The sequence below is a fragment of the Psittacula echo genome, assembly GCF_963264785.1.
Source record: "Psittacula echo genome assembly, chromosome: 7".
NCBI classification, from domain to species: domain Eukaryota; kingdom Metazoa; phylum Chordata; class Aves; order Psittaciformes; family Psittacidae; genus Psittacula; species Psittacula echo.
In genome coordinates, this window is record NC_137740.1 from 28,415,014 (window position 1) to 28,442,021 (window position 27,008).

Here is a 27,008-nt window from a genome sequence, read left to right on the forward strand (position 1 = left end):
TACCACCAAGTTGACATTTGGAAGAAACCACCATCCTTTGCCTTGTTTTCTCTAACTGCAGAAATAATAGCCTGTTCACTTTGCAAAACCCAGCAGGTTGGAGATTCCTGGTTACAAAATCTTGGTCTATGGAAATGGTTAAAACACAGTTCAATGCTGCTAGTATTGTGGCTAAGTAGGAATGTGATCGTACATATCAAGAATGGATCTGCTGAGAACTGAAATGTGGTAAGTGTATCAGGGATGGATCACATGTCTGAATCTAATTTTCCTTCATGAAATACTGGAAATTGAAACTAGAAATTAGGGGATGTATTTCATTACAGGGCTACAGAAATAACGTAGGTGAAAAGAGTCTTCATTATGCCTGATACTTGGGTATTCCGGCTTGGGCAGTGGTGCTATTATGTCATCATTGTACATTACTGAGGTAAAGCAAAGAAGGAAGTGTTTCATTTTGGCTCACCTTCTTTCACCTTAACAGGTTTACAAGAAGTATATCTCAGATACGTGGGAGAATAGTTGGGAAAAGTTCAGGTTTGACAGGACTGGCAGGTGGAAGGTGAGTCAGGAGATGACATTTCTGAGGTTAGTTTTAAATTAGGGTATGACAAAAGTGGTAGTGTTGTATCACAGCAGGCAGGAAGAGGTAAAATCATCCCTTTTGTGTCAGGAAATCCTCCAGGTGTGAAATGCAGCTCTAAGGATGACAACATTTTCAGTGCTCAGAGAGGAAAACATTCCCAGATACTGAGTCCAGAGACCAACAGCATCAGAATTATACACAGAGGTATTATTTAATGATGATTTCTGATTTTCTTGTGCAAGTCAGGACAATAATACCAGCAGCTCATCGCTTAGGACTATGCTTGCTTTTTATTTGTTTTCTTTCAGTAGCTTTATGGGAATATTTCCTAAAAATCATCAGAATCATAAGCATTGCTCTTCTCAGTGTAACCTGAGAACATTTCAAGTTCTGAAATGTTTGCAAGGTAAAACAAATCATTTCATAAAACCAGGATGAATATGCATGAATTTGTTTGACCGATAGAATGAGTGACAAACGAGATGGAGTTAAAGTTTATATAATGCATTTGGAATTGTGAGTAATCATTCTAATAGATTTGATTCTAAACATCATAATTGAGCAATCAGATGGCATCAAGTTCCTCAAAAGATCTGTTGAGTGACATTATCTGAAAGATGCCTGTAACCTAAGCAGTTAATTTCCAGGAAGCAGACCAACTCTTCCGGAACAGTAGGTTGCAGATGAGTTGTTCAGGTGAGCTGCTTTCCATATCTGTGAGATTACATCAGCTACTTCAAGGATATTCTTCAGTGTGATTGTGGTTTTGTTGTTATCATTGTGAAACTGTGGAGTTCGCTTCTGGTCTTTTAAGTTGTGTATAGGGGGAGAAAAAAAATGTCTGTTTACACAGTTCCAGATTTTGAACTTACTTCTTCTTGAACAGCTGTGCTTTGTCCTCATACAGCAGTTCATTCTGCCTTTTGCCTTCTGTCACTGTTCTGGCTGTCAGCCTCCTGTCATTGATTGGCTTCTCTAATTATTTATATGAAAATATGTTTTTGTCTGTAAGCGGCAAGCTAATATATCTTAGATTTGTCTGTTAGAAAAGGAAAACTGTGGCGTGCTTTTAAGTTACAACTGTTTTCATAGTTTTAGGGAAAACAAAACATTTTCTTACGCTTCAAATGAAGTCATCCTAGTTGAGAGCAGTATATAGTAGCCAGTGTCACCATCAGGATTCAAATCAATTCATGGATACCAGTGTTGTTATTGCATCACTGCAGCACATTCATGGCTGATGTCACACAGCTGCAACTGCGTTATTGTAGAAGATGTGATACATCATGAGTGGGAGCTCACAGTTTACAGCTGCTGACATAAAGTCGCAATTTCTCTTACATTAGCGTTTTGCCAGCGGGGTGTCATGGTGGTTGCTGACATTTGGTTTTGAATAAATGGCCAAAAATGTAGGCTTAGCTGGTTTAAATTAAAAAAAAAAAAAAAAAAAGTGCATGGGGAGCACATGCAGATCCCTGGTGACAAAAGGCAGATTTTTATCAACGAAATGATGTAGCACAACCCAGGCCTAGAACTGGCCTTCATTGTCATAATTAATTGGAATGAGAGCAGAAGCCATATTCCCATTGCAACAGGATTAGTGGACTGATCACATTGACATCTTGTGATGAACTGGAATTCAGCACCACCCAGCTAGTTTTGAGTGCCAGCAGCAGTTGAGCTGCAGCTCCCTTTCTTTCTAGAGTATGGAGTGGGTTAAAGTACATGATACCTTAAACAGTGCATCCTTGTGCATCAGTGATTTTACTTTGGAGACAAAATTAGTGTTACAGCTTAAGTTAAAGATGTGTGAACACAGCCCTGCTAATATTTGGTGTCAGAGGAACATTCTTCTTTGAGCAGGAACAGTTTAAGTTTAGAGCCAAATGATGCAATTTTAAACGTACTGTATTCTCTACTCGCATTTAACGTTGGATTTACTGGCTTTCTGAACGGAATCCCAATTAAGATGGAAAAGGTCGGTGATCTGACTCCACTCTGAGGTTTCATTTTGTGTTTGTACTCTTGGCTTTATTATCTTTCACAAAGAGCTTAGTTCCAAAGAATGCTTCTCCTTTGCCAAAATTCCACATAATCTTGCCTTCAAGGAAACATGTCCATTTTTAGCAGGCTACGAGAACCTTTTTTAAAGCAGATTTCTGGTAACAGCAATTTTAGCCTATGAAATGTGACCACAAGTGAATCCTACTTCAAATTATATTAGCTATATTCCACTCGTACCCTTACTCGTACTGAAATTCAGCATTTGTGCTTTTGGGGGAGAATTAGTCATTTGCTCTTTGGAGTTCATGGTATGTCAAGCAGCAAGGGTGTGTACACACGTATTAAAGCAAATAATCTGCATCATGCTGATTACTCCTTGCTTGATTTGACAGTTAACAATTGGTTCTTAATTCATGCTGTAGTATTTGTTAAAAAAAAAGAAAAAACTAAATTTTAAATAAGAATTCACCACAATGTTCTTCCAAGAAGTTGAGAGAAATCTTTGCACAACTTATAGCTTGTAATTTTAGTTTAGTAATTTATACTGTAGCACCTTTTGGTTTTCTGGTTGTAGTTGAAGTTATTTTATGCATACAGTATCAGAAAAATATCACTAAAACAAGTGATTGTTACCTTAATTGACAAGGTATTTTCAATAAAATACCTTAAGTTCTGTTCCTTCAACTCACTCCTACTTTCTGTTTTGGAAAAGCATGAGCTACTGCCATACTACAGGCTAGCTTATATGTAAATATCTAACCGATCACTGGTGTGCTTTTGTCTTTATTTCTCTCCTGGTTTTGTTAGAGCTGTTCCTTTCATTCCCATATTTTTAGGAAGAAGGTGGGGAAGAGGATGGAGTTGTTGAATCATTTCATACAATGACTGCTGCAGTCTCTGCCCCATTTCTGGGTCCATTTAAGGTCCACTTTCTGGAGCGGAGGAGGGTTCCAGAGAAATTGGCCAAAATCAAAAATGTCACTGAGTCTTAGGGATAGTGTATTCTGGACTTAGGGAAATTGAAATACTTGTTGGAGGTTTGCAAGGGGGCAAGGCAGCGATTGCAAATGACCAAAAGCAGTTCTTCATTTGCAGATTTGGAATTCACACTGTATTTTATCATATATTGTTTGACTCTGTCACTTAGTCTGTGTTTTTTCTAGCACTTGGCTTTTTTTATGGTCCTGGCAGACATTCCCTCTTAGCTCCCCATTCAAGCATATGAAATCATGGATGCTGTGTATGAGTTAGCATTCTCATGGCCATCATCTGGGTAAAAATGCTGCAGACTTCTTTACCAAGCTTGTAATTGGTTAGACCTGCTTTGAATGATGTAAGAGACTACACTGCAGCGTCAAAATTCAGCTTCGATTTAATCTGCTTTCCACCAAATTTCTACTGCTAAACAGAAGTGCCAAGTTTTAAAAATCACTGTAGATTGAGAGAAGTCTGGAAAAACTTAGTTGTTGTGGCTAACCGGCTTTGGTGTCTCTCTTCTATCATGCAATGAGCTCATTTGTTGTTTAAAAAAGTATATTTTCACTTCTTCACACCCAGTGTTATTTTGTAGGGAGTTATTTCTATAGAAATTCTAAATCATAGCTCAGAATATATTAAATTCTTGACTAGTTCACGCCCCATGGGCTGCACAATATGTAAACACTAGAATTTAAATATTCTTTGTTAGGATAAAGTGAAACAAAAAGCAGTTGTGAATTCTCATGTTTGTGGTTAAACCCTTTCCGAAACAGAGTTGAAAGAAATTCTTTCTTTGCAACTCTTCTGCCAGAAAACATGGCTCATTACTTGGGAAGCCTATTTCATTGTTAAAATGGGTAGTATTAAAACAGACTTTGCCAGCACAGCTGTGTGAAGGAGGGATAAAACTGTGTACTGAAGGATGTTGTTACATTGTGAGATAACTGGTGGAATTCTGTTCCATCCTCCAGAGTCCCTAAGAAAAACGCACCTTATAGTGAGCCAATGTTGTAATTCTTTAAGTAGGTGCTTAAACATCTAGTCAGTGTGGAAGCTAAGTATTCTTTCTAAATTGCCTTTGCTTGTTTCTTGACATCTCTGAAATAATTTGCATTCTTCTCCCTTTCTTCCATGGCAACATACAACTGTGCAGTGAAACGTTAATGGCGAGTTGTCTGTGTCACAGATAATTTCAGTAATTCCAAATACTATGACTGGCTGCACTTAAGAGTAACTTCATTTCATTGAGGGCACATCATTTTTATGTGTTGGGACAATATGTTTGTTTGGAAGTGGCTGTTCTGTTATGTATTACAACAGTGTTGGCACAGGAGAGATATGTTTGGGAATGTTGCCATTTTGGACATTGCATTGTTGCATAGTTTTAGCGCTATTTACTCTGCTTTGAATTTACTGCAGCTGTACAACATGGAGGAGGGGAGGGTTGGAGTTTGCTGTCATTCTCACTGAAACATTAATAAAAATTTAATTATGGAAGTAAAGCAGAAGAAACCCTAGGTCAGGCTAGTATATTAAGGGAAATGGCTTGTGCAAAATTAGTATCCATTGCAGAAATTCCCTTTAAAGTGTATACTGTGTGAAACAAGCAGGATATAGACAATTGCTTTATTGACTCCTTTACTATCTACAGATTCTTAAGCAGATTCTGATCAGCCAGGTTCATTTTCTGTTTCCACTTAAGCTGGAGTTTGGCGAGTGCTTTAAATCAGCAAAAATAATCCATGCCACCGGAGCAAGGGACTCTGTTGCCTGGACTGTTGTTTTTCCCTGGTGCTGGCATAGGGTTTGTGGGGCTGGGTGCTGAGGGGCTCAGAAATAAAAACATTGTATTTAATTCTGACAGAATTTCCCACAAACTCTGACAATACAAGGGCTTGGGATGAGCAACAGAAGTAAGAAAATTTTGGGTTTGGCAAGTAGTAGGAAGCAGGACTTATCACAGTGGCCTTTCTTCGCATTTGATGCATTTTTCTGATGTTTTATCTGAACTGGCATATGGTAAGATTGGGATGTTTATGGAAGCTGCCTTTAGCAATTGTAAGAGCAGTTTTTTCTTCACTCTTCAAAGAAAAGTGGAAAAAAAGGTCTTTTTCACACAAAGAAAAAGGGGCAAAGATCTCAAATTGTTTCCTGTCGTAAGGCAACTAAATAATTCTAGACATTTGATGCACACTTAATATTGATGGCTTCTATTATTTTGTAGTTTTGGCTCCCACTGTTAGAGCTGGTTGGAAACGTTCATTTAAAAGTGTTGATTTTTCAGAATCAAGTATGGACAAGTTTAAATTGAGGTCATGTTTGAGTCTGATACAAGCTGGAAAGAAGCACTTGGTGTGATTTTTTGTTAAATACTCATTGCTGAATGGACAAAGAGTTTTGTTCCGTTCTCTAAGACTGCATTGGCAGTCTTAAAAAAAATAATCCGTCTTGGATGGTTTCTTCATCCTATTATGCTGTTGAGGAAAATTCGAAATTCAAAACAAAGTAGCAGTTAAACTTGGATTATTTTTTTTTTAATCATTTATAACACTGATTCAGATTAGATGGGTTCTTATAATGAACATCTGCCGTCCCTTAAAAATATTAAGGTGAAGAGTTAGTTTATTAAACAAGAAGTATGTCTGTAGGAACTCCCTGCTGACACAAGGTGCTCTTGATGTGAGCATAACTCCTGTCAGAATTAAGAGCTGGGTGTGTTAGGAAGCAGGAGCTGGCATTATAAGCAAAAGCTTGCTTTAACCTTTAAAAACAAGAGCCCTTTGCAGCTGCATTATTTATCACAATGCAGCTTTTATCATAGAATCATGGAATGGTTAGCGTTGGAAGAGACCTTAGTCCTTAGCAGTACTCGAGGTGGAGTGTCGACACACAGCTTGGTGTCATTGGCAAACTTGCTGAGGGTGCACTCAATCCCACTGCCCATGTCACTGACGAAGGTGTTATACAGCACCAGTCCCAATACTGTTCCCTGAGAAACACCACTTGTCATTGGTCTCCAATTGGACATTGGTCTATTGGCCACAACTCTGAGTTGTGAGCCAATTCCTTATCCACCAAGTGGTCTGTGCATCATTACTTTTGAAGGAGAGTATTACCAATGGGTATTTTATACAAATAGACTGGTAATTGGAACTGGCTAAGAAAAAATACTGATTCTTCATATACAGAATTTGGTAGGAGTTTTGGTGAAACTTTTTGTCTTTTGCCAAGTGAGGAATATATGATCACAAAGATAACAGTAAACTTGACTGCTAGCAGCAAGCAGAGCATTTCTCTGCAGCTGGGAAGACCCTTTATTGTAAATCGTTCCTTTGCCTGGTTGAGATTACAGGCTTGAACTGTATCTCTCTGAAGGAGGGAATGCTCTGGCTAGAGTATAGGCTTGTCTGAAGTGTGTGCCTCATGTTTCCCCTGTTGGAACTGTTACACATGAATATGCATATATCTATATGAAGTACGTATTTTAGACTAAAAATCTGAGATTTTAACGTAGCATTGAGTACCTTAGTAGGGGGCTGGGAGAAAAGTACTTTCTGATCCTTTTCATTACAGCACTGGCCACCCAGTACCAATTCCATTATCTAAAGATGGTCTTGGTACAAAGATATGAAGCTGGGCTTTCAGCATCTTAAAGTATCTTCCTCTAAGCATAAGGCATTTTGGGATATGGAAGTCTGACTATGAAAGGAATGTTGCATCAGGCTCTCTTTCTCTCATTGTGGCTGTAAGATTTTAAAAGATGTTGATGTATTTCATGTATGAAGTGAGTCACTTCATAACTTTGAAACTCTTGCAGGCAGGACAGGGAAACTAATTCCTGTCTAACTCTGTGACAGCGAATACACAGACAATACTTGTCCGCGTGAAATTTTAAGATAGCTTTACTGAATGATTTTTTTTTTCCCTCCCTTCAGATTTGTCACGGAACAGACTGTCAGAGCTTCCAGCAGAAGCATGTCACTTTGTCTCCCTCGAGAGTCTTAATTTGTACCAGAACTGCATTCGATATATCCCAGAGGCTATTTTGAACTTACAGTCTTTAACATTTCTAAATATCAGGTAACAATTGTTTTAGAAATTTTGCTTTAGCATCAGTAATCTAGGTTCATAAATTTTAATGCATCTGTAAGTAGTGCTAACATGGTGTGTGATCATCTCTTTGTTTTATTGTATGTCACTGGATCAAAGCAACCTGAACCAGTCTTACCCACTCAGGTGGATCAAGGAACATGAGGATTAACTAGCAGCTTGTGGAACTGAGTATGAAGAAGAAAGCTAATTCCAGCTTAAAGGAATAGCCAAATGAATTCCAGTAGTTTTCATGTGAAATACAGGCATGCAGACTGGAAAGAGATGATAGAGCTTTTAGATGGTCTTTACATTTCAGCTCTCAGCAGCTGAGCAAGGCTTATGCAGTTTCCCTTTACTTTCACTGCATTGATGGTTTTTAAAGATCTTTCTTAAGCATGAATACGACTCTGGCAGCATTGCTAAAAAGCTAATTGGTGCAAAAGCTAATCGGTGCAACTCAGGCTGTTGATTTAATTTAACTGTGTACAGCATCTTCCGTTTGTAGAAGGCCTTTTAAGAGGCATGGAAAGTGCCTCATCACAAATTGGCAGTGATATCAGGAAAAACTTCAGGCTATTTTTTTCTGGTGCTACACTTTTGCCAATTTAGTATACTTATGTTTCTTTATTTTCTTTATTGATGGTGAGAATTGTAGGAATAGGACATGAATCAGGTATGGGTTTCCTATTGCTATGATCTCTAGTAGGTGCAGTCCGATTATTATCCTTTTAAAAGTTGCTGTTGGTTCACCTACTACTGCTCAGAACTTTTTTTCTTTAATAGCAGGGAAAACTGGATTTCAAGTATGAAAAAATACAGCAGCATATTTTGCTAAATGTCAACATCTGATCAAAGCCTTAATTAAGATCCTAATAAAATTCTAATCATCCAGTCACTGCTCCTTTCTATGTTTTATTTTTAAAAGAAATTTTTGTTTTTTACAGTCCATTCTCATCCTTTCTGTTTCTCATGTGAGGTTACAGTCCAGTCATATGACCTCATATTTGCGTTAATAGTAGTTTATTCTGAAATGTTCAAGGTTGCATTTTGTAATAGTGAAATCCAGCACACCATGATTTTTGATCCACATGACTTGCTCAATTAGAAATATACTTTAAATATTCAGTAGGTAGTGACTTTCTCTGTGGCATTTTGTATGTGCCCACCTGCAGTAGTACCTATCAGAAGGGCTTTTGCACTCTGTTCATAGTCATTTGTGACAGAGGGTGGCTCCTCATCAGAAGCACCTGAAATAATATATTCCCCAGCACTGAGGTCAAAAACATCTGATCAGGTTTGGTACTTGATATTCAGAGTTTGTTCACATGTAACTGGATAAAGCAAGTAATGAAGAATGACTTAATGGAACTGCTTTTACAGTAATTAGATGATCAACTCAGATTTTATATAATTGGAATGTGCTTTTTGTATGTGTCTTTTGTTGCATTAGAGTATAAGTTCATTAGAGTTGTGATGATTTTGTTTTCTTTCTGTCCAAAAAGTCGAAACCAGCTTTCCACATTGCCAGTACACCTCTGTAGTCTACCACTAAAAGTCTTGATAGCAAGTAATAATAAGTTGGTTTCAATACCTGAAGAAATTGGACAGCTCAGACAGCTGACAGAGCTTGTGAGTACACAGTTATTTTTAAACTATTACTATTCCGTCTTGAATTTGTAATTGATGTGTTTAGTAAGTTCAGACATGCTTCAGAAGAAGTAACTTCTTTTAAACTGATCAGAATAACACAGTAACTAGGATGCTGTCTGGGCATATACAAGATCAGAATCCTGTTTCTCATTCTGCTGAGAATTTGTGATTCTAAACCAGTCACTTGCATGCAACGATAAGTTACTTGCATCTGCTCTTAGCCTAAGGAGGATTTATGTCTGCCATAGTATCTCCAACTATGCTTTGACTTTGGATAGAGTTTGAAATACTCTGAGGTCTTAAAAAATTTATGTGAGGGAGAGATGCCTTGCACTGGAGAGCAAATGATCCATGTCAATTTAACTAAAAGTCTTCCTTAATTTTTAAAGGAAGGCTGGATGGAATTAGAGCTCTTCATGCATTTGTTTTTGGCAAAAAGCTTTTATGTAGCAAGTTGTGCTCTCTCAGATAATATGGAATAACTTGAATGCGATAACTTGAAATAACCCTCTACATCTGAATGCTTAAATCTTTGTAAAACTTTTATTTCCCCATGTATTTAAAATGAGAATATTGCTTCACATCAGCAATGAGATAAAGTAATATAGGGATCTGAGATGTTATGTAAATAGTTGTCTTTTTCAGTCCTTAAATAAAGTGCTACATATTTTACTTAACAGAAGCCTACCAGTCAATGATAACTCATTCCTTACTCTTGTTTTCCAGGATGTGAGCTGTAATGAAATACAGACAATACCTCCACAGATTGGAAATTTGGAATCCTTGCGGGACCTAAATGTCAGAAGAAATAATTTGGTGCATTTACCTGAAGGTGAGATAAAGGCTGTCAGTTGTAACAGCAGAAACCTGAAGCACTTCTGTATTTTCGATGCTGTTTTCTTTCCTTGGGGGCTAGAAGCAGCATATTTAATTATTTTGTAAAACACGCAGTTTTATACTTTGGTATTTTTTTTTTAATACTTTTTAATCTGCTGAATTTTATGTTTATTTTCTATATCCAGAGCTTGCTGAGTTGCCTTTGATCCGATTAGATTTCTCCTGCAATAAGATAACAACAATACCAGTTTGTTATAGGAACCTCAGACATCTGCAGACCATCATGTTAGAGAACAACCCTCTCCAGTCACCCCCTGCACAGGTAAACCGCAGCTAGGAATTCAGATGGACTAGGTCAACGAAAAAGGGCAGAACAAAGTTGGATGCTGAAGGATTATATTACAAGCTTTATTTAAGAACAAGAGGACTTTAAATAAATTGTATTAATTAATAGTGTTAAATACACAGCACAGCTTGAGAAGTCCCTTTTCTTCTTTTACTTTACTGTATTAGTAGTCTCATCGATGGGTTATTACTGAGAATTCCCCTGTTAGCATTGTACTGCTGTTAATGTTAGCAGAACACTTCTGCTTTTGGTGTAAGAGAGAGGAAGCTCTGTTAGGCAAGACTGATTTTGTGCCACTCAAATGTCAAAATTTTGACTGAGGCCTCGGTGCTGCTATGTGCTGGTTCACTTTGCAGCAGAGTGCTCAAATTGGCCTTTGAGCTAGAAGCTGCAATATGGTTGGTGACTAATTTGATTTTTTTAATGTGGTATATAAGCCCTTGAGTATTACAGGTTCTACTGTGAGCTGCTGCTTCTGAGTCAGGAGGGCACTTGCTAAGACCTGTAGCTTCAGTAGGGTTTTGCCTCCCTTTTGAAAGCAAAAAACAGCTGTTACTGGCTTCATTCACTTTAAATTTGAGCTTGCTTTGGCAGTCTGCTACTGCCATTCAGAGCTGGGCATGGGTGGGATGCGTCGTTCTGATGCCAAGAATATAAATGCTGGTACTTGTAAATGCTTATGTGTTGTTTGCATGTTGAAATTTCAGCATCCAGCTGACAAAGTTGCATACAGACCAGAGTACTTGGAGGGCAGCTTCCTTTTGTCTGTTGTGTGCATCCTGTCATGCTCCACTATATCTGTTTCTCTAAAATGCAGTGAGATTAGAAGAAAAGATACATTGGTTGATGTAAATGTGCTCATTTATTCTTCTCAACTACGGGTTAAATGTCTGTAGAGTACTTTGAAAATGTAATGTCAAATTATACCTATGTCATTTTTTCCTTTTTTTTTTTTTTTTTTCAAGATATGTATAAAAGGAAAAATCCACATATTTAAATACCTGAACATAGAAGCATGCAAGATAGCTCCAGACTTGCCTGATTATGATAGGAGACCCATGGGATTTGGATCTTGGTAAGTCTGGCACAATCCAGGTTCCTAGTTTTGACATTCAGGAAAATTTTATCAGTTGCCTTGAGTTTTTAAAGAGACTAGATCCAAAGATCATTCTTCAGTAAGTGCATTGATGGAGGTGGCTTTGAAGAATGTAATTTATGTTATCTCATGGTGCACTTTAACAATTGGTGCCTGCTCTTGTGTTGTTAACACATGTGTTCAGTTTATAAGATCTTAATATTTTCCACATACTTCCTGAAGTACATCCCTGCTGTGATTTCGAGCCTTTTGTACAGAATTTTATAACTGCTGTGCTCAAACCACAGGTGTAAATGCTGATCTCTACCCTATTAGTATACTGCTATTTTTGGCAAGCTTTCACTTGGCACTGTTGCTTAGCATTGTAACACAAATGTTGGAACAGTCAGTTGTATCAGCTGCTAAATTAAGATGTCTAGAGAAAAGCAGGAGTTAAGATTTATTTCTGTTATATGATATAGAAGAAAGGGAGTCAGTGAAATATGAAACTTAATATATAGAAAAATTACTCAGTCATCTTGGAAGGTGGTAATAAGGTGTGGAGGAGTGAGTTGCCTGGAAGGATGTACTGCTGTTTTAGCAGCAATAAAACAGAAATCAGAGCACGTTACAATAAATCATGAGACAGATTTGTGAAGAAGGATTTGCATAGGGGATGACAGAATGATTCCTCATCAGCACAGAGTGTCTTAAATTATTAATTTTTTAGGTGAGGTCAACATATAAGCATTTTGAGTGTTACTCAGTTTCCTAGAGTATAAGCTGTTGCAGATGTTTTCTGCATAATACTGAGGATTCTGCCCTGTTACTAAATCATGGTATTTTATCTAAATGATAAAGTGTCATGATCTGTTTATCTCTAGCATAGTTTGTGTATTTTTTTAAGAGGAATTCTAAAAATATCAGTGGACTATGTGCTTACTGATTTATGTTGTTTGTAGTTGTATATTACTATGGAAATTTTCATTAATTGCTTTTGTGAAATTAGAAGATTTAATGTATTATAATCATAACTTGGAATTATGAATGTAAAAACAAGTGCAGAGCTATTTGATTATGCTTTCTTTGGATTTGCCTCCAGACTGAAGCATATGAAATGAGCTTCAGCTGGCATTCCTTTAGCTGTATTTCCATCCCCAATAGGATATAAGAGTTGGTGGTAGAATCGTTTGTCATTACCATGCTGTTTAGGGCATTTAGTTTTACAGGTGATTATTCCTGTCTTCATGTACCTACTCTTAACTGTCCACAGTTAAGAGTACGTACTAGGAGGAAACGGTAGAATGATCTAGTGGAAGAGAGGATCTCAAATTACTATATTCTTCTGGAACTTGGGATGAGAGAAATAAAAGCATTCTGCTACAATATAGTTAATATTTCCAGGCAAGTCATAAGAGCTTTATGTTTGTTATCTTCAAAGGTGGCCAATAGAAAAAAGGTATCAGTCTGTACACCTAGACTTTGTTGCTGTTTTATCTGATAAGCTAGGTGAAATACCATGGATCTGAAGGTTAAGGATCTGAAACTGAGTGGTTGAGATTTTTAAAAGTTTAAGAAAGTTTGAGTCATACTGTCAGTTCACTCTTCATCAAACATTGTTTAATAACAAAGTTGTTAATACTGCTAATAAAGCAAGATGCTGTGAAACATTAGGGTAGAAAGTGGTATTTCGAAGTTCTAGTGCTGCTGATTATCAAACTGTTTTACCAGAGTGAAATCTTGTATGTTACAGTCCTTTTTTAAACATAAGATAGGTGAAATTTATGTTGCAGCAAGTTTTGATCTGCTGCAGCCAGTCTCTCATTTGTAAGACTGAAGTTCAGAGCAGCTCAGGTTGGTGCTGGAATGAATGTGATTGAGAGGAGGCAGGACTGTTCAAGCTGTGTAGCAGTTCTTTTGGCACTGAGGCAGACTGGTATAGGCTGGAGTTGGATAGTTTAAAATGTGAAGTACTCATGCGTGACCCAGTGTCTTGGATATTCTGGGACTTGGACAACTGTTCTTTCTTAAAAATACATGTTTTAGTGTGGCTTTGGAGTGGTGTCTTTGAAGTGTTGGCAAGTATTGTCTTTGGCTGTTGGCTTTACCAGGCATTTAGTTTCTCATCCTTTGATTTCAAGCCTTACGTGGCCTTCTTACATAGTCTTCTGGATTACTTGCCCCAGAATGCTCTGATCTGTCCAAATGCTTAGTCATTGTTACTTGTAGCTTGTTGGTCAGAGAGGAATAAAAATCATAAGTCTCAACTGATTTCAGGATGGCTGCGGTATGATTATAAACATGTAAAGTGTGCAGCTGGTTTTAGATGTGAAAGTTGGAGAGACAGAAAGCAGCTTTCATGTTAAAAAGGAAGAAGGTCCTGGAAACAGTGATTTTGAATTCTTGAGCTTCCCCATTTTTGAAATGTAGCCAAATAGTCATTTTGATGCTCTTCAATTTGCAGTAATTGTTCAACCTTACAACAGCATACTTGGGAGATTCTGAAAATATTGATGCATTTATAATGGAATTACACTACAGATGGATTTTTCTTTTCTCTGACCCATGTTTTAAATCCAGTATTTAAGTACTGTCACCTGTTCACATAAGTATAGTTCTATTGTCAGTTATTCAAGTAAATAGTTCTTTAACTGCACTGGATAATTTTATGGTCATTCTTTTTGCTTCCCCACACAAAAGAAGGGAATTGGGGTTTTTTTCCCCTTTTTTCTTTGTAGGGGTTTATTATGCAAATAATATTGTTCAAATACAGGGCCATAAAGGTGAACTCTTTTTATTTAAACAAAACTCCATGCCTATACAAGTTTGGGTTTTGGTACGTATCAGCATAGAAGTAGATGTATAGCTTAACTTTGTCATCCCTCCTCTTACTTTTTTGCTGCTTTATGTTTATTTGAAAATTAAAATAGCTCAGGATAATCATCTGTTGCTATTATACAAAGTCCCATGCACACATACAGCACTGCATTAATAATAACAACAACAATAATGAGTCATTTGAAAATAAGTGTTTCCTGAAAGAGGAATTTCAGAGGGAGCGACAACTTGAGAGCAATACCAGAGAGAAAATGACCTGCAATTTAGTTATGATGGGGTGAAGCAATTAGCTTCCTGAAATTTGTTCTTCCTTGTGTATTGTATAGTAATTATTGCTGCAGCGCTCCCTGAGGCATCCAGTGCCAGTAGGACAGTTGAGCCATTGTGAAATGCCATCTGCAATGGATCAGACAAGTCCCATTGTCTCTTTTACTGTAGCTATCTGCAGCAGTTGCCAGAGTTGACATCTGTGATGGCTGTACTGCTGAATTACGTAGTTTCTAAGCCCAGAAGTTGAGAACTGCATGGCTGTTTGGTTATGTGTAGTTATACTAGACACATGTCTGATGCCTTTGTCTAGTCAAAGTCAGGCTCTGTAGATGAAAACTGTACTTCTATAGTATATTACAAAGCATTTGAAATACTGTTGAGATTGCTACAGTTTCTTAGGTAGGTTATTATGATACAGGAGATAATTATGTAATACATTCTGTGTACTTTTGTGTAGAAGTAGTATGCTCTGAATTTTTAGTAAGTTTGCATGTCTTTTAATTTTCAGTAATTTATGCTTACTTTTGAAAAAGTTTCTGGGACAGTGTTTATCAGTGGAAACATAAGAAAATGGAAGCTTGAGTTGTTAAGCAGTGAAATAAGATGCCCCTTTGCAGTTTTCTTTGTCATAATTTCTGCTTGGAAAATGTTTAAAGTATGGATCTCTTGGATCAGATTAGCTCTTAAAACGCTAGGCAGTGGCAGGTGGACACCTGACTGATAAGTATGCTTGCAGCTGTGAGTACGTGCCCTCTTGTTCTAAGTGGCAAATGCGCTATGATGCTTTCTAATATGCTGAGCTTCTGAACACACTGCAACTGCTTCGTAGCTCATTCTGCTTTGGTTCTGCAGTAGCTGAGAAGCTTTTAGTGGTATTTATATTACAGTAACCAAAACTGTGTGTTTAACAGCCATGAGGAACTCTATTCCAGTCGTCCGTATGGAGCACTTGATTCTGGCTTCAATAGTGTGGACAGTGGAGACAAAAGATGGTCAGGGAATGAAGTAAGTTGCAGCTTTATTTTTGTTTGGTGCAGTATTGTATAGGAAAGAAAACTGTTAAGTATACATCTGGAAGCATATTCAATATGTAACCTATATGCTAGTGTGCAGATGCCCTTGAGCCAAAAGTATTTGTTGTTTTATTGGAGAAAAACAAGTGTAATTTTATATGGGACAAACACAAAGTTGGAAATGTATAAAACAGTGCATGACAGATTAATTTACTGGAGTACAAAACATGAGAAAAATGGGAGGCTTCATTTTAAAAAAGCTCTTAACTGTATCATATTACAATGTTGAGTTACCTACAATTACTTATGAGGAGTTGTTTCAACAAAATAAATCTGAACATGAAAATCAAGCTTCCAAAATCAAATGGAAATTTTTTCTTCTTTCTTTGAAGCTTGTTTCAAATATTAAAATCTGTTTGCCATTTAGAAGCAGGAAAATGGCATCTCTTAGCAAGGAGGCTGTCAATTACTTTTCCCAGGGAAAAGCTCCCTTTTTCTCCTGGGACAACTAGAAAAGGCTGTAGCCAAGACCTTAAGAGCTGCAGTGAGATACACTCTGTACACCTGCTTGCGCTCCTGGCATGTTTTTTGAGACGGTTCTAGGAGTTTCCATCCTGGAACGTTTCCAAGCACTTACAGATTAAAAAAAAAACCCAACAAAACAAACAAAAAAACCCCCCAAAACCCAAACCCAAAAAACCCCACAACTCCATAGGCAAGCTGTTTGTATTTTTGTTTTTTGGGGTTGTTTTTGGGGTTTGGCTTTTTGGTTCAGTTGGGGTTTTGGTTTTTTTTTTGTTGTTGGTGGGCTTTTTTTGTTTTGGTTGAGAGTTTTGGGAGGGGGAGTTGAGGGGTTTTTTGTTTGGGTTTTTTTTTTGTTTGGGTTTTTTTAAGAAAATTTAAATACGTGGTTGAAAAACCCATTGCACTACAGCTGTATTTTGTAGGTACCAGACAGGAGAGTTGAAGTAAAAACACAAATCGAAAAGTAACAGTTTCAAGATGATGTTTTCTGGAGAAAAGTGTTTCTTGACTTCACTCTTTGTTTTCTGAAGCCAACAGATGAATTCTCGGATCTCCCTTTGCGAGTGGCAGAGATCACTAAAGAACAGAGGCTGCGAAGAGAAAGTCAGTATCAAGAAAACCGAGGGAGCACAGTTGTAACTAATGGTGGAGGTAAATAGTGATTTTGGTTAACAATATTTGTTGTCATCATTATGAAAGCTCAAGGATATTTGCTATAAATAGTAGGTTGTCTAAAGAGGAAAATAATTTAAAAATCCAGGTGTAATTGTCTACAACCACTGATATGTAAACAGAAAAACACTTGTATTAAGGTTGCTATGAGGCAAAATCAAATAGAATCAGAATTAGGATTGCGTCAGCTTCTGCTTATGTGCTGTGTAAAGTCTCCAGTTGCTTCGAACAGTGTTTTGGAAATGGAGTTTTGCTGCTTGAGCTACAGGGGAAAATTTACAGCAGGAGTAAATTGTCAGTGCTTCGTGCTGACTGCTGTCAGAACGGGGTGAGCAATTTTGTCAGGGAATGTCAAATTTCCAAGTAGCAAAAGTGCCTCGTTCAGCAGTCTCAGGTTTTAACCCAAACACACAAGGCATCTGTGAGGGACTGGTATTTCTTAGTGATGTTGCTTTTTTGCACCTTCTCAATTGGTTGCTCTGCAGTCTTACAGTAGCACTCTCATATTTGTTCAAGAGGTGACAGCACTTTACATGTTACTTGATCTCTGGAGGCCTTCTCCATTTTAACTTCCAATAATCTGCTGCTACCACTCTCTTGTTTTGATTATATGTCTCAGTTTTAGCATTCTTCCAGGTTTTGGGGGTTTTTTTTGGCTTTTTTGTTTTCCAGTCGTTCCATCTTCTCCATTTTTCTGGAATACTTATTATTAGATCTCATCCCATATACCTTGATTAATTTTATTTCTTTCTTAGCTGCTCCCTGCTTTCCATTTCCCCTAATGGTTACAATTCATATTCCCTGTCTGAGTGACGCTCTTCCCAACTACTTTTAATCTTCTGTGCCCAACTCCCACTTTTTCTTCTCTCTTCCTTCCTTCTCCTCATCATCTTTTGCCATCTTCTTTTCTTGGTCTTACTCTTCTCCACAGTACTTTGGGGGTTTTGCCATCTGCTAGAAATACCTGCATTATTTTGGTTGACTCACTCTTTCACATGATGACAGACAATAAATATCAATTCAAACACTTAGATTCTCTCAAAGTTAGAAGAATTGAAGACATGGCATCATGAGAAGCTCTGGGCAGCCTTAACAACAGGTAGTACTGCCAGCTCTGCCTCCAAGACTAACTTTATTTTGTTCTTTGGGTTTTGTACACTAGGGATTTCAAAATGTCTCACTAGTCTTTTAAGATGGAGCAGGGTCAGTTCATGATTAGGAGTATTTTGAGAGGGGCACAAGCCGTAGCACATAGCTGTCAATGATCCAGGAGATGCTTTCCAATTTTGTGTTTCTGACACAGACACTAGTGTCTTTCACCTTTTACTGTAGTGTTATTGTTATTTAACTTTAATACGCAAGGCTGGAAAGAGGGGCTTTTTTGTTTTGGTTTGATTTGTTGAGGATTTTTTTAAGATTTGAAACTGTGATGGAGACTTAATGAATCCAAAGTATACAGGAATGCTGTTCTGGAGGGTTGTAGTAGCAGAGGAGGTGGCTTTGGCAGTAACAGTTGCTAGATTGTGTGATGAGGCAAAGAGAAGTCTGTTTTAGACAAGCAGGAAAGGGGCGGGGGAGTAGAAAAAGAATGTCTGCAAGGGAGTTTGCAGCAAGTTTGGGGAGAGTTTTAAGAGAAAGCAAGCTCTAGTGCTCAGAAAGGGAGCTCATGCCTTGTGCTGCATCCCCAGCACAGTATTTTTCACCAGCGTAGTTTGCTCAATGTCATGACTCTCAGGCTCCCTGGGCAGAATGTATAAAAGCAGTGACAAGTGAAAAAATTGCCCTACATAATATCACCCACACAAGGGAAAATCAATACTAGCCAAGCTGTGCTGTTTCTTGCTCTCATTTCAGTGGTTCCTAATCCCTTTTCCATTCCTCCTTTTAAAATAAAACTGTAGATGATTTTATGTTGGTTTATAGGGATTTTGTTGCTTTCTGTGTTGGCCGTTATTTCCACACATGCTTCTTATGTTTCTTGGATTTGTATCTAGATAACGTAGACACGCTGCGTTCTGTGTTCTTGTTGTTGTAGTAAAATCAGTAGAAGTATGTCATATCCATTCTAATTTTTGTGACAGAGATGAATTAGAACCAAGAGAAATGATTCAAAGTGTACACAAATCATTGTACAGTCTTGGTGTTAGGTGACAGATTCTGATAGATAGTTTTGGGTTTTGAAAAAAAATCACTACTTACTTTACTTTTTCAGTCACTGCAAAAGTATCTGCTGCCATAAAACTACATGCTTGATACATATTTCTCATTGCTCTTTAAAAAGCATAAATTTTCTCATTATTTCAAAATTTGATGTTTAACAAATGTTAGTGGACCTGGCAAAGTCCAAGAGCTTTTAGGCTGAGTTTTTCCAGACGGAAGAAAAACAGTAGGGCCTTAGTTCCTGTCATTGCTTTTTTGTTGGTATTTTTCCCCTCCTGTTGCTTATCTAATCGTGGGTGTTTTCTTTGTGTATGTATGTCAAGTGGAACATGATCTCGATCAGATCGACTATATTGACAGCTGTGCCACAGAAGAGGAGGAGGAAGAGGTGAGGCAACCCAAGTGCATGGACTCAGACAGCCTCAGCTCACAATTCATGGCATATATTGACCAGCGGCGAATCTCTAATGAGGTGGTGCTTTTACTTAAATCAGTTAAATTCATATGCCCCAGGAAAGCCTCTGTGATGGTATTAATGCTTCTTGTCCTCAGAGGTTTTCTTTGGGTCATTTGTTTGTTTGTTTTTATTTATTTAAATAATAAAATCTGGTCTGATCTGGAGGAAGAGCACAGCGTTGGGCTTTGTGGAAGGCCAGAGCTGGAGTTTTAAGCTGCTCCCAAGTGCCTTTTGGGATATGTGGAATAAGTCCAATGCAGCCATACTGTTTTCCTGTCATGTGGATTCATGGAATCATAGAATGGTTTGGGTTGGTAGAGTCTTAAGGACTCTAAGATCTAAAGACTTAAGATCATCTAGTTCCAACCCTCCTGCCGTGGGCAGCGACACCTTCCACTAGACTTGCTTCTTGCAAGCTTATGCTTTAGGCGTATGTGAAGTAAGTGTTTTTTACAAAGGAGTGCTGTCTTCAAAAAACATGTAAGTTGATGCTTCCAGCTGATAATTTATGAGATCTAGAAAACTGTGAACATTTACTTGGGAGTAGTGAATATATACTGGCTTTCTCAGGGGGAAAATGTTGATTGTTACCAGCATAAAGATTTAATACAGGAATTTTGCAACTCCATTAATTTGGCTGTTCAAGTTGATTGTAAGTTACTTGCCAGTAAACTCAGTGTCTTGAGCATCCAGTTTTAAGTTTAGACTAACTTAAATATTCAGACTTTTCAGAGAGCCTTCTCTTTGCAGAAAATGATTTCTTTCTCACTTTACTATTGAGGAAAGCTCTGAACCACAGATACAGACTTGGTTATGTGTATGGTCGCCTTTCTGAACAAAAACCAGCATCTGTAGTTTTAGATAAACCTGACACAAAACTGTTCTCAGTCAGTGAAAGTATACAGGTGAATGAACAATAAGTAAAATTATTGCTAGATAGGTGCAAAAGTTCTCCAGCCAGCTTTTTAGAAATGTCTAGGAACAGCTGTGAGCAACTCTGAACACTGCCCTGCTTTCTCTCACAGAAAAAAAAAAATACAACTAATAATAATAGTAATTTTTAAAAAAAAAGGCAAACTTAGCATATACTATCCTAATAGCAGCTGGTTTTATTGATTGCTTACTCTATCCAAATGACTTTCTGGCGTAGACAAGGGCAATGATTCCAGTAAGGTTTCTTTAGCTCATGTCTTTTACTGCTTTATAGCTGCACAAGAATTGGTGCACACTATAATGAAATTCACTGGAATTGCTTTAAAATTGTATGAATTGCCAAAACTGGGAAGTGCCTTTGTTCCAGTTGTAGCAGCTCCTGCTGTGAAACACACAGAGAAAACTGTTCCCTGTAAGTCATTTGGATGGTACATTTCTGGAGACTGCCCTCAGAAATCTAACCAATAGGAACAGATTTTCAGCATTCATGTAGGAGCCTGGTCCCCAGTTTGCCCTCTTTATATTACTGTTTGCTGTGTTCAAAATCAGTGACAGAGATACCAGAGGTGCACTCATTTTGCAAATCTCATAAATCCAGTATCAGATCACAAAAGCTGATGTCACTTGAAGCATAGATATAAAAACAAAACTCAGAAAAAGCAACCATTGGCAATGCAACCCAAGGACTCCTTGCTGTGGATAGAGAAAAGGCATTGTTAATATCAAAAAACTGTTCATATTTTTTCATAAAAATTTGTTTGCTTTTAACTGAAGTAGTAGTTTCTCTTAAAAGACAATCCAAAATTCTGCTTAGGAAAACAAGCTGTATGCAATATAACAACATGCATACAAGAGGCATGACTGGAAATTGGCAAGTTAATCTTGAAAAGTTTCTATTTTCCTACATTAATGGGTATCAGCAGAAGTTTTAAAATAAAATTCCCAATGAGTTAAATGATTTCAAATCTCAGATTAAGCCTAATGTGTTCTCACTCATCCCATGTTTTGCTTTCTTAGTCCCTCTGTGATGTGTCTTTAGGTGATGTGTCATAAAAGATCCTCAGCTATTGTATCCTGTATTTCTGAGAATCCAGACTGCATTGCTGTACACTAGAATAGATGTTTGTCAGGCTTCATGCTACATTTCGTCTAAGTGACATGAATTATTTTCTACCTACATGTACTTTTCTGCACAATTCTTAATAGTGATGGTTTTTAAACGCTTGAATTTATTTAAAATCATTTAAATTGGGGGAAAAAATGAAAGTGAGCTTGCCTAGCTGTAAATGAACATCCTTGAGTTGTGATTTGTGGTTCTTTGTCAAGTGTTTTGAATACGAGTAATTATGGATGTTGCTCTACAAAGAGTTTCTTTGACATTAATGTACAGTTTTCTGAATAACTTGCTAACTTAGTCTATGTTATTTTGCTTAGGGCTCACCAGTAAAGCCTGTATCCATCAGAGAATTTCAGAGAACAGAGGATACAAGACGATACTTACATCAAAACAGGTAAGAATATGTGATAACAGTAATTCTATCCAGAGTTTTATGATGAATGCAGAGTGCATATTTACTGAATGTGTTTTAAAAATGGCACTGTTCTCTGATGCTTCACAAGAAACATGCATAGCAGTTGACTTGTAAATTATTGCTCCAGATTAGGAATTTGTATTCTAATAATGGCAGTGACCAAAAGGCATGGCTTTCTAAACCAAGGCTCAGCTTTGAATCAGTTGGTTAAAGAAGTCTGCCATATTAAAGTGTATATTTTAAACTGATTTAGTATCTGCATTTCATGATTTAATTTGTGCTTCAGTTAAATAGCTGACTTTGATTAAATAGCTGACTATGTTACATAAAGGACAGAAGGGATAAGCAAACTTGTATTGCAGGTTTAGGGGAAGCACAAAGAGAGTTACTATGGAGTGTCTGATGTGCTACCTGGTTGACTCTTGGTAGCTGTAGGGTTTTAATTTAATTTAAAATGTGCTTTTATGTGTCATAATCATGAGCTTACATGAGGGGAAGAAGGGATAGGATGGAAGTCAGTGCTGAAAACAGGTTGCTTAGTTTAATGAAGAAGACTTTTTGAATTACGTTCATACTCTAATGACTGTTGGCTTATTGAAGGGAATGCTTGTCTGTAAAAACTGGTCTGAGTTGAACAGAATATAAATGAGGTGGTTGGGTTTGAGAAAAGACATTTGGGTGTCTAGTTAAGAGAACAAGATAAGCAAATGTTTAGCTTCTTGCTAATGGAACTTGAATAAAAATTGTTGGAACCCTTCATATTTCAGTATTCTTTGGGGTGAATGTGAATGTGCAAGGACACAGCAGAACGCCAGCTCAGTTGTACTAGGAATGTTAAGAAAAGAACTGCTAGCTATAATTATGTCATTACTTTTGCTGTCAGTGAAAATTAAATTTTAATGGCATGCTAAAATGGCATTGAAAGAGAAAATGAAATCAAGAATAGTGTGTACATTTTTCCAGAGTCATGGCAACATTTTAATAAGCATTTCAAAATGTCAGCAGATGTGCAGGTAAGGTTTCAAAGGAGAGTAACTCATTCAGCATGTATCAGCATTCCTTATCCTGTAGTGTCTACAGGTAAGGCATAAAATAATACAGCAGTCTGATATGTCCTCCCCAAATAAAGTGGTTTGAAAGACTGATTTTGTTGCTTGTTTGCTTATTTACTTTCCTATTTGTACATTGGTGGTCAACATGGAAATATTTAGACTTTACAAACACTGGATTCTATGATGCATGTGAAGTAAAAGAAGGCTCATTAGCTAGGAGAGAGCTGCTGTTTACATAGACATATTTTGAAGATAAAGGAAATTGTATTTCAGGATGGTATCCAGTGTTTTCTAATTCAGCTTAAGGATGGCAGCAGACCTTCATGCAGAAGTAGTTGATCTATGATCTAAATGAATTGTAGTTTATTCATATTATGCTGCAGTGGAGTGAAATTCTTAATGAGAGACTAAAAACAGGTCATACTCTTAATGCCTTCAAAATTGTGTGAAAACAGCCATATGACAATGAGTAATTTTTTGTATTTTAAGCCTGTATTAGACAAATATTTCATTTGTGGCCACCACAAGCTGTAAACTGCTTCCACAATAATTCTGTACAAATGCCTTGGCAGGCAGCCTCTTTGTTTTTCCCTCAGCATGCTGGAGCCATTAAAACTCTTAGAGTTGGATGTAAGGCAGACTCCATCTCAAGAGTACTTACATTAGTTTATTCAACTCAGTAACTACAGTTTGTGTCTCTGGACAGACTGTGGTGCATTCCTGACGCAACAAAGCTCTGTGTACTCTGGTCTGAATACGTTTCTTCGCACTCAGTTGAATCCAGTCCCATCCATTTGAAACAGCACAGTAATGGATTTGTCATGTGAATCAGTGCTAATTTAAGTAACAGAGGAGACCTGTAGCGTATGGGTCTTCCACATCTCTAAAGATTTTCCATGCAGGATAGGTAATAAGTCTACACACAGGCTGCAGGACTGACATTTTTTGGAAATTGGCAAATGTGTCTCTGTTCCACAGTTGCCCCAGGAGTGAAGGTTGCAGAGTTGGGGCTGTCAAGAGTAAGCTGCTAGATTTCCATCAACTTTCTAGGCAGCAACATGGCAGGGAATGTGCTGTAGACTGTGGGCCTTGGGAATTGTTGCAGTGCTAGCAACTGCCTTCTAGAAAAGAACTGACTGCAAGTTTTCTTTTATTGTTGATATGATGGGTAAGACACAGATGAGTTATTGTGTACCTTGTGACTTTGATGGGTTGATTCACAGACAGTTATGAAGTCATTACTTGATTGGTAAAGTGAGCAGGTTCTGAAAATATCAGAGGGTGCTAATGTTTAAAACTGTTCTTTTCAGAGCACAAAAAGGCCTACAATAACCAGAATATAGTCTTAAAAGAGAGATTGGTTTTGTGTATTTTGAAATCACTGTTAATTAAGCAAGGTGTGTTTGTTTAATTATGAGCTGCCTTAGCTGTGATCTGACTACATATCACAACATGATTTCTTTAGTCATCCTCAGCTTTGTGGTTATCCGAAGCTAATTGTCTAGGCCGTTGCTCTCGGAAAAAACGTAATCTAGAAAATCTATTTGGAAAGCTATAATCTAGAGAGGAATTAATCTGATAGTAGTTTATAAGCATTAGTGGCCGATCCCCCTTCCACCTGGTGTTTACCTGCAGGGATACTGATAAATTACAGACTTGAAACTCTAAATTTGATGCAGGACAGAGAGCATCACCAAGTACTAAGGAGTGATGGGGACAGGACAGCAAGGTAGGGAAAAGAAACATATAGTTTCTACTGACTAGTTTTATTCCACACATACACCCCTCTCCCCCCAGTAACTGCAGTAGCCAGTTGGTCCTCTAAACAAGGATCATCTGAAAAGGTCCTGGATTGGTTACTTAAGCAGCTCGTAGATAATCAGTAAGAAGTACTGAATATTTCTGTGTAATAGGCCAAACGTACAATCCAATGGGTACATCTTTAGCTGTAGAAAAATTCTGGAGGAGAGCTAGAAATGACTGCTCAAAATCTGTCATGCACAGTGAGTTAAATTGTTATCACAGCAGTTGGTTTAACAGCTTTGCTTACTAAACAGTTACTCTTCTGATTTGATGAGATACTTGTGTGTTGCTGACAACTCATGTATGAAAATTTGTTTAGATTTAAGATAAAAAGTATACTTACTCTGTTTTTCCATTTGTCAGACCCACGGCTGATTCACCTTGCTTTCTGTCAAGTCACCACAGTCAGGTAACACATTGAACTCTACCTACTATTTTATTCTTTTGGATGAATTTGATGCAAAACCAAACTCATGTTAGCCATAAGATATGAACTGTTTCTCCATCTGTTTTACCCTATGTAGCTCTGTCTTTACAGCCTGGTGCACTGTTTTGTTCCAGGTGCCTAATACAGATCCTGAGCTGCACCGCAGGCACATAGAGCGTACCCGTCGGGAGGCTCAGCTAGCAGCTCTTCAGTATGAGGAGGAGAGGATGAGAACAAAACAGATTCAGAGAGAAGCTGTCCTTGACTTTGTTAAGGTACCTCCTTTTAGTACCTACTTGATACTTTATCATTTCCGAATCCCTGACTGAAAATTAATTGTCAAGATCATAATACTTGTACATTACACTCCTGGGCATGCATGCCATTTTTAAAGAAAATGGAGAAATAGTGCTTAAGTCCATTTAGTGTTGGTGCTGTAGCTTAACATAGACAAAGCTAGAACTGGAGAGGAAGACAGAGAGATCTGCCCACATACAGTTTTTGCAGAGGACTATATTTTTACATAGTCCACCTCATTCTCTCAATTTTTCATTCATATGGAAGTGACAGGGTTGGTAAAAGAAAGAAGGGGTCTTTATTTCAGAAGGCATAGAGGCAATTTAATTTTGAAGACAAGTTTGGCAGGAAGAAAGCAATCATACACACAAGTTGACATTGGCTGATCTGTTTTGGTGCTTTATGGTGTGTAAGTTAGTTACTTCCAGGTAAAGCGCAGATGCAAATTTATGGTACCTCAGATCCTCCATGGATACTGCATCTTTGTGTTCTCTTTCACTATAATCAGTATGAAGTAGTCTGCTGCTTAACATGCAAATTTGTTTATATGTTAGTTAAATTTATTTTACTGTTTACTGGTCTGGTGACCTACCCAAATCTTGCTATTACAAATCTAGTATTTTGGGCTTAGGGTGGTCTGCAGAGAGGAAAAGAATGTTTTATTGCATTTATGTAATGTGTAAATTTAGTTTAGAAAAAGATTTTTAGCTGCCAGAAAGTAGGCTCTTCATTAACACCAACTACGCTCAGGCCTCTGGCAGTGTTTTTTAGAAAAGCTGTTTTTATTAAAGATTCAGCTCAGTCTTTCAGTTAAAGACATTAAATGTTTAGGAAGCAGTTTGTTCATTGATGAGCCTTTTGGGGTTTTTGGGTTTGGTTGGTTTTTTATTTCTGTTGTCTTTGTTATGCATGAGCACTTTATTCCCAGCAGTTAAATTCCTCCCTTGGGTTATATTTTGTATTTATTATACATCTTTAATATGCAAAAGCAACTTTAATTTTGTTTGGTTTCACTTGGAATAAAGGCTGGTTTTCTACTGATGGCATCAGTGAAGCTTCACCTCAGCGGAAACTTGCAATTTTCCCAGTGCTTGTTTCATTTAAAAACTAAGACTTGTTGTTTTTTAAAACACTTCTAAATTATACTGTTTTGTTCTGAAGTTTTATTTCTCTGTCACATTTTTTAAATTGTCATTCATTTTTCCTTTTTCTCTATAGCAAAAAGCATCCTTAAGTCCTCAGAAGCAAAGTCCTCTGGATAGTGAGGTAAGAGTCCAATAGGAGTATTACAAGGGATGTCAGCGCCTCAATTCTTAGCTCTCTCCATCAGAGGTATTTTTCTGATGATGGAGAACTCTTCAGGACTGGGTTATAGCAGTTGTTTTGACACTTAATATTAATCTTTGGAATGGGTTTTTTTGCTTATGGGACCATCCTAGTATTTGCTTTTGTTCATGTAAA

General features: G+C 37.5%; 1 protein-coding gene across 2 annotated transcripts in view; it reads left to right on the plus strand.

Annotated features, from left to right (window-relative positions):
* Nucleotides 1–27,008, plus strand: part of LRCH3 (leucine rich repeats and calponin homology domain containing 3) — a 73,187-nt gene that overhangs the window by 21,704 nt on the left and 24,475 nt on the right. Inside the window, exons 2-13 of one of the 2 annotated variants that reach the window (XM_080622751.1) lie at nucleotides 7,504–7,648; nucleotides 9,163–9,289; nucleotides 10,037–10,142; nucleotides 10,333–10,469; nucleotides 11,459–11,568; nucleotides 15,588–15,681; nucleotides 16,745–16,865; nucleotides 19,370–19,518; nucleotides 21,871–21,947; nucleotides 25,187–25,232; nucleotides 25,385–25,525; nucleotides 26,766–26,813. In XM_080622751.1, the coding sequence (XP_080478877.1) occupies nucleotides 7,504–7,648; nucleotides 9,163–9,289; nucleotides 10,037–10,142; nucleotides 10,333–10,469; nucleotides 11,459–11,568; nucleotides 15,588–15,681; nucleotides 16,745–16,865; nucleotides 19,370–19,518; nucleotides 21,871–21,947; nucleotides 25,187–25,232; nucleotides 25,385–25,525; nucleotides 26,766–26,813 (1,301 nt within the window). The remainder of the gene's footprint in view (nucleotides 1–7,503; nucleotides 7,649–9,162; nucleotides 9,290–10,036; nucleotides 10,143–10,332; nucleotides 10,470–11,458; nucleotides 11,569–15,587; nucleotides 15,682–16,744; nucleotides 16,866–19,369; nucleotides 19,519–21,870; nucleotides 21,948–25,186; nucleotides 25,233–25,384; nucleotides 25,526–26,765; nucleotides 26,814–27,008) is intronic. The other variant, XM_080622752.1, reaches the window with a different exon arrangement.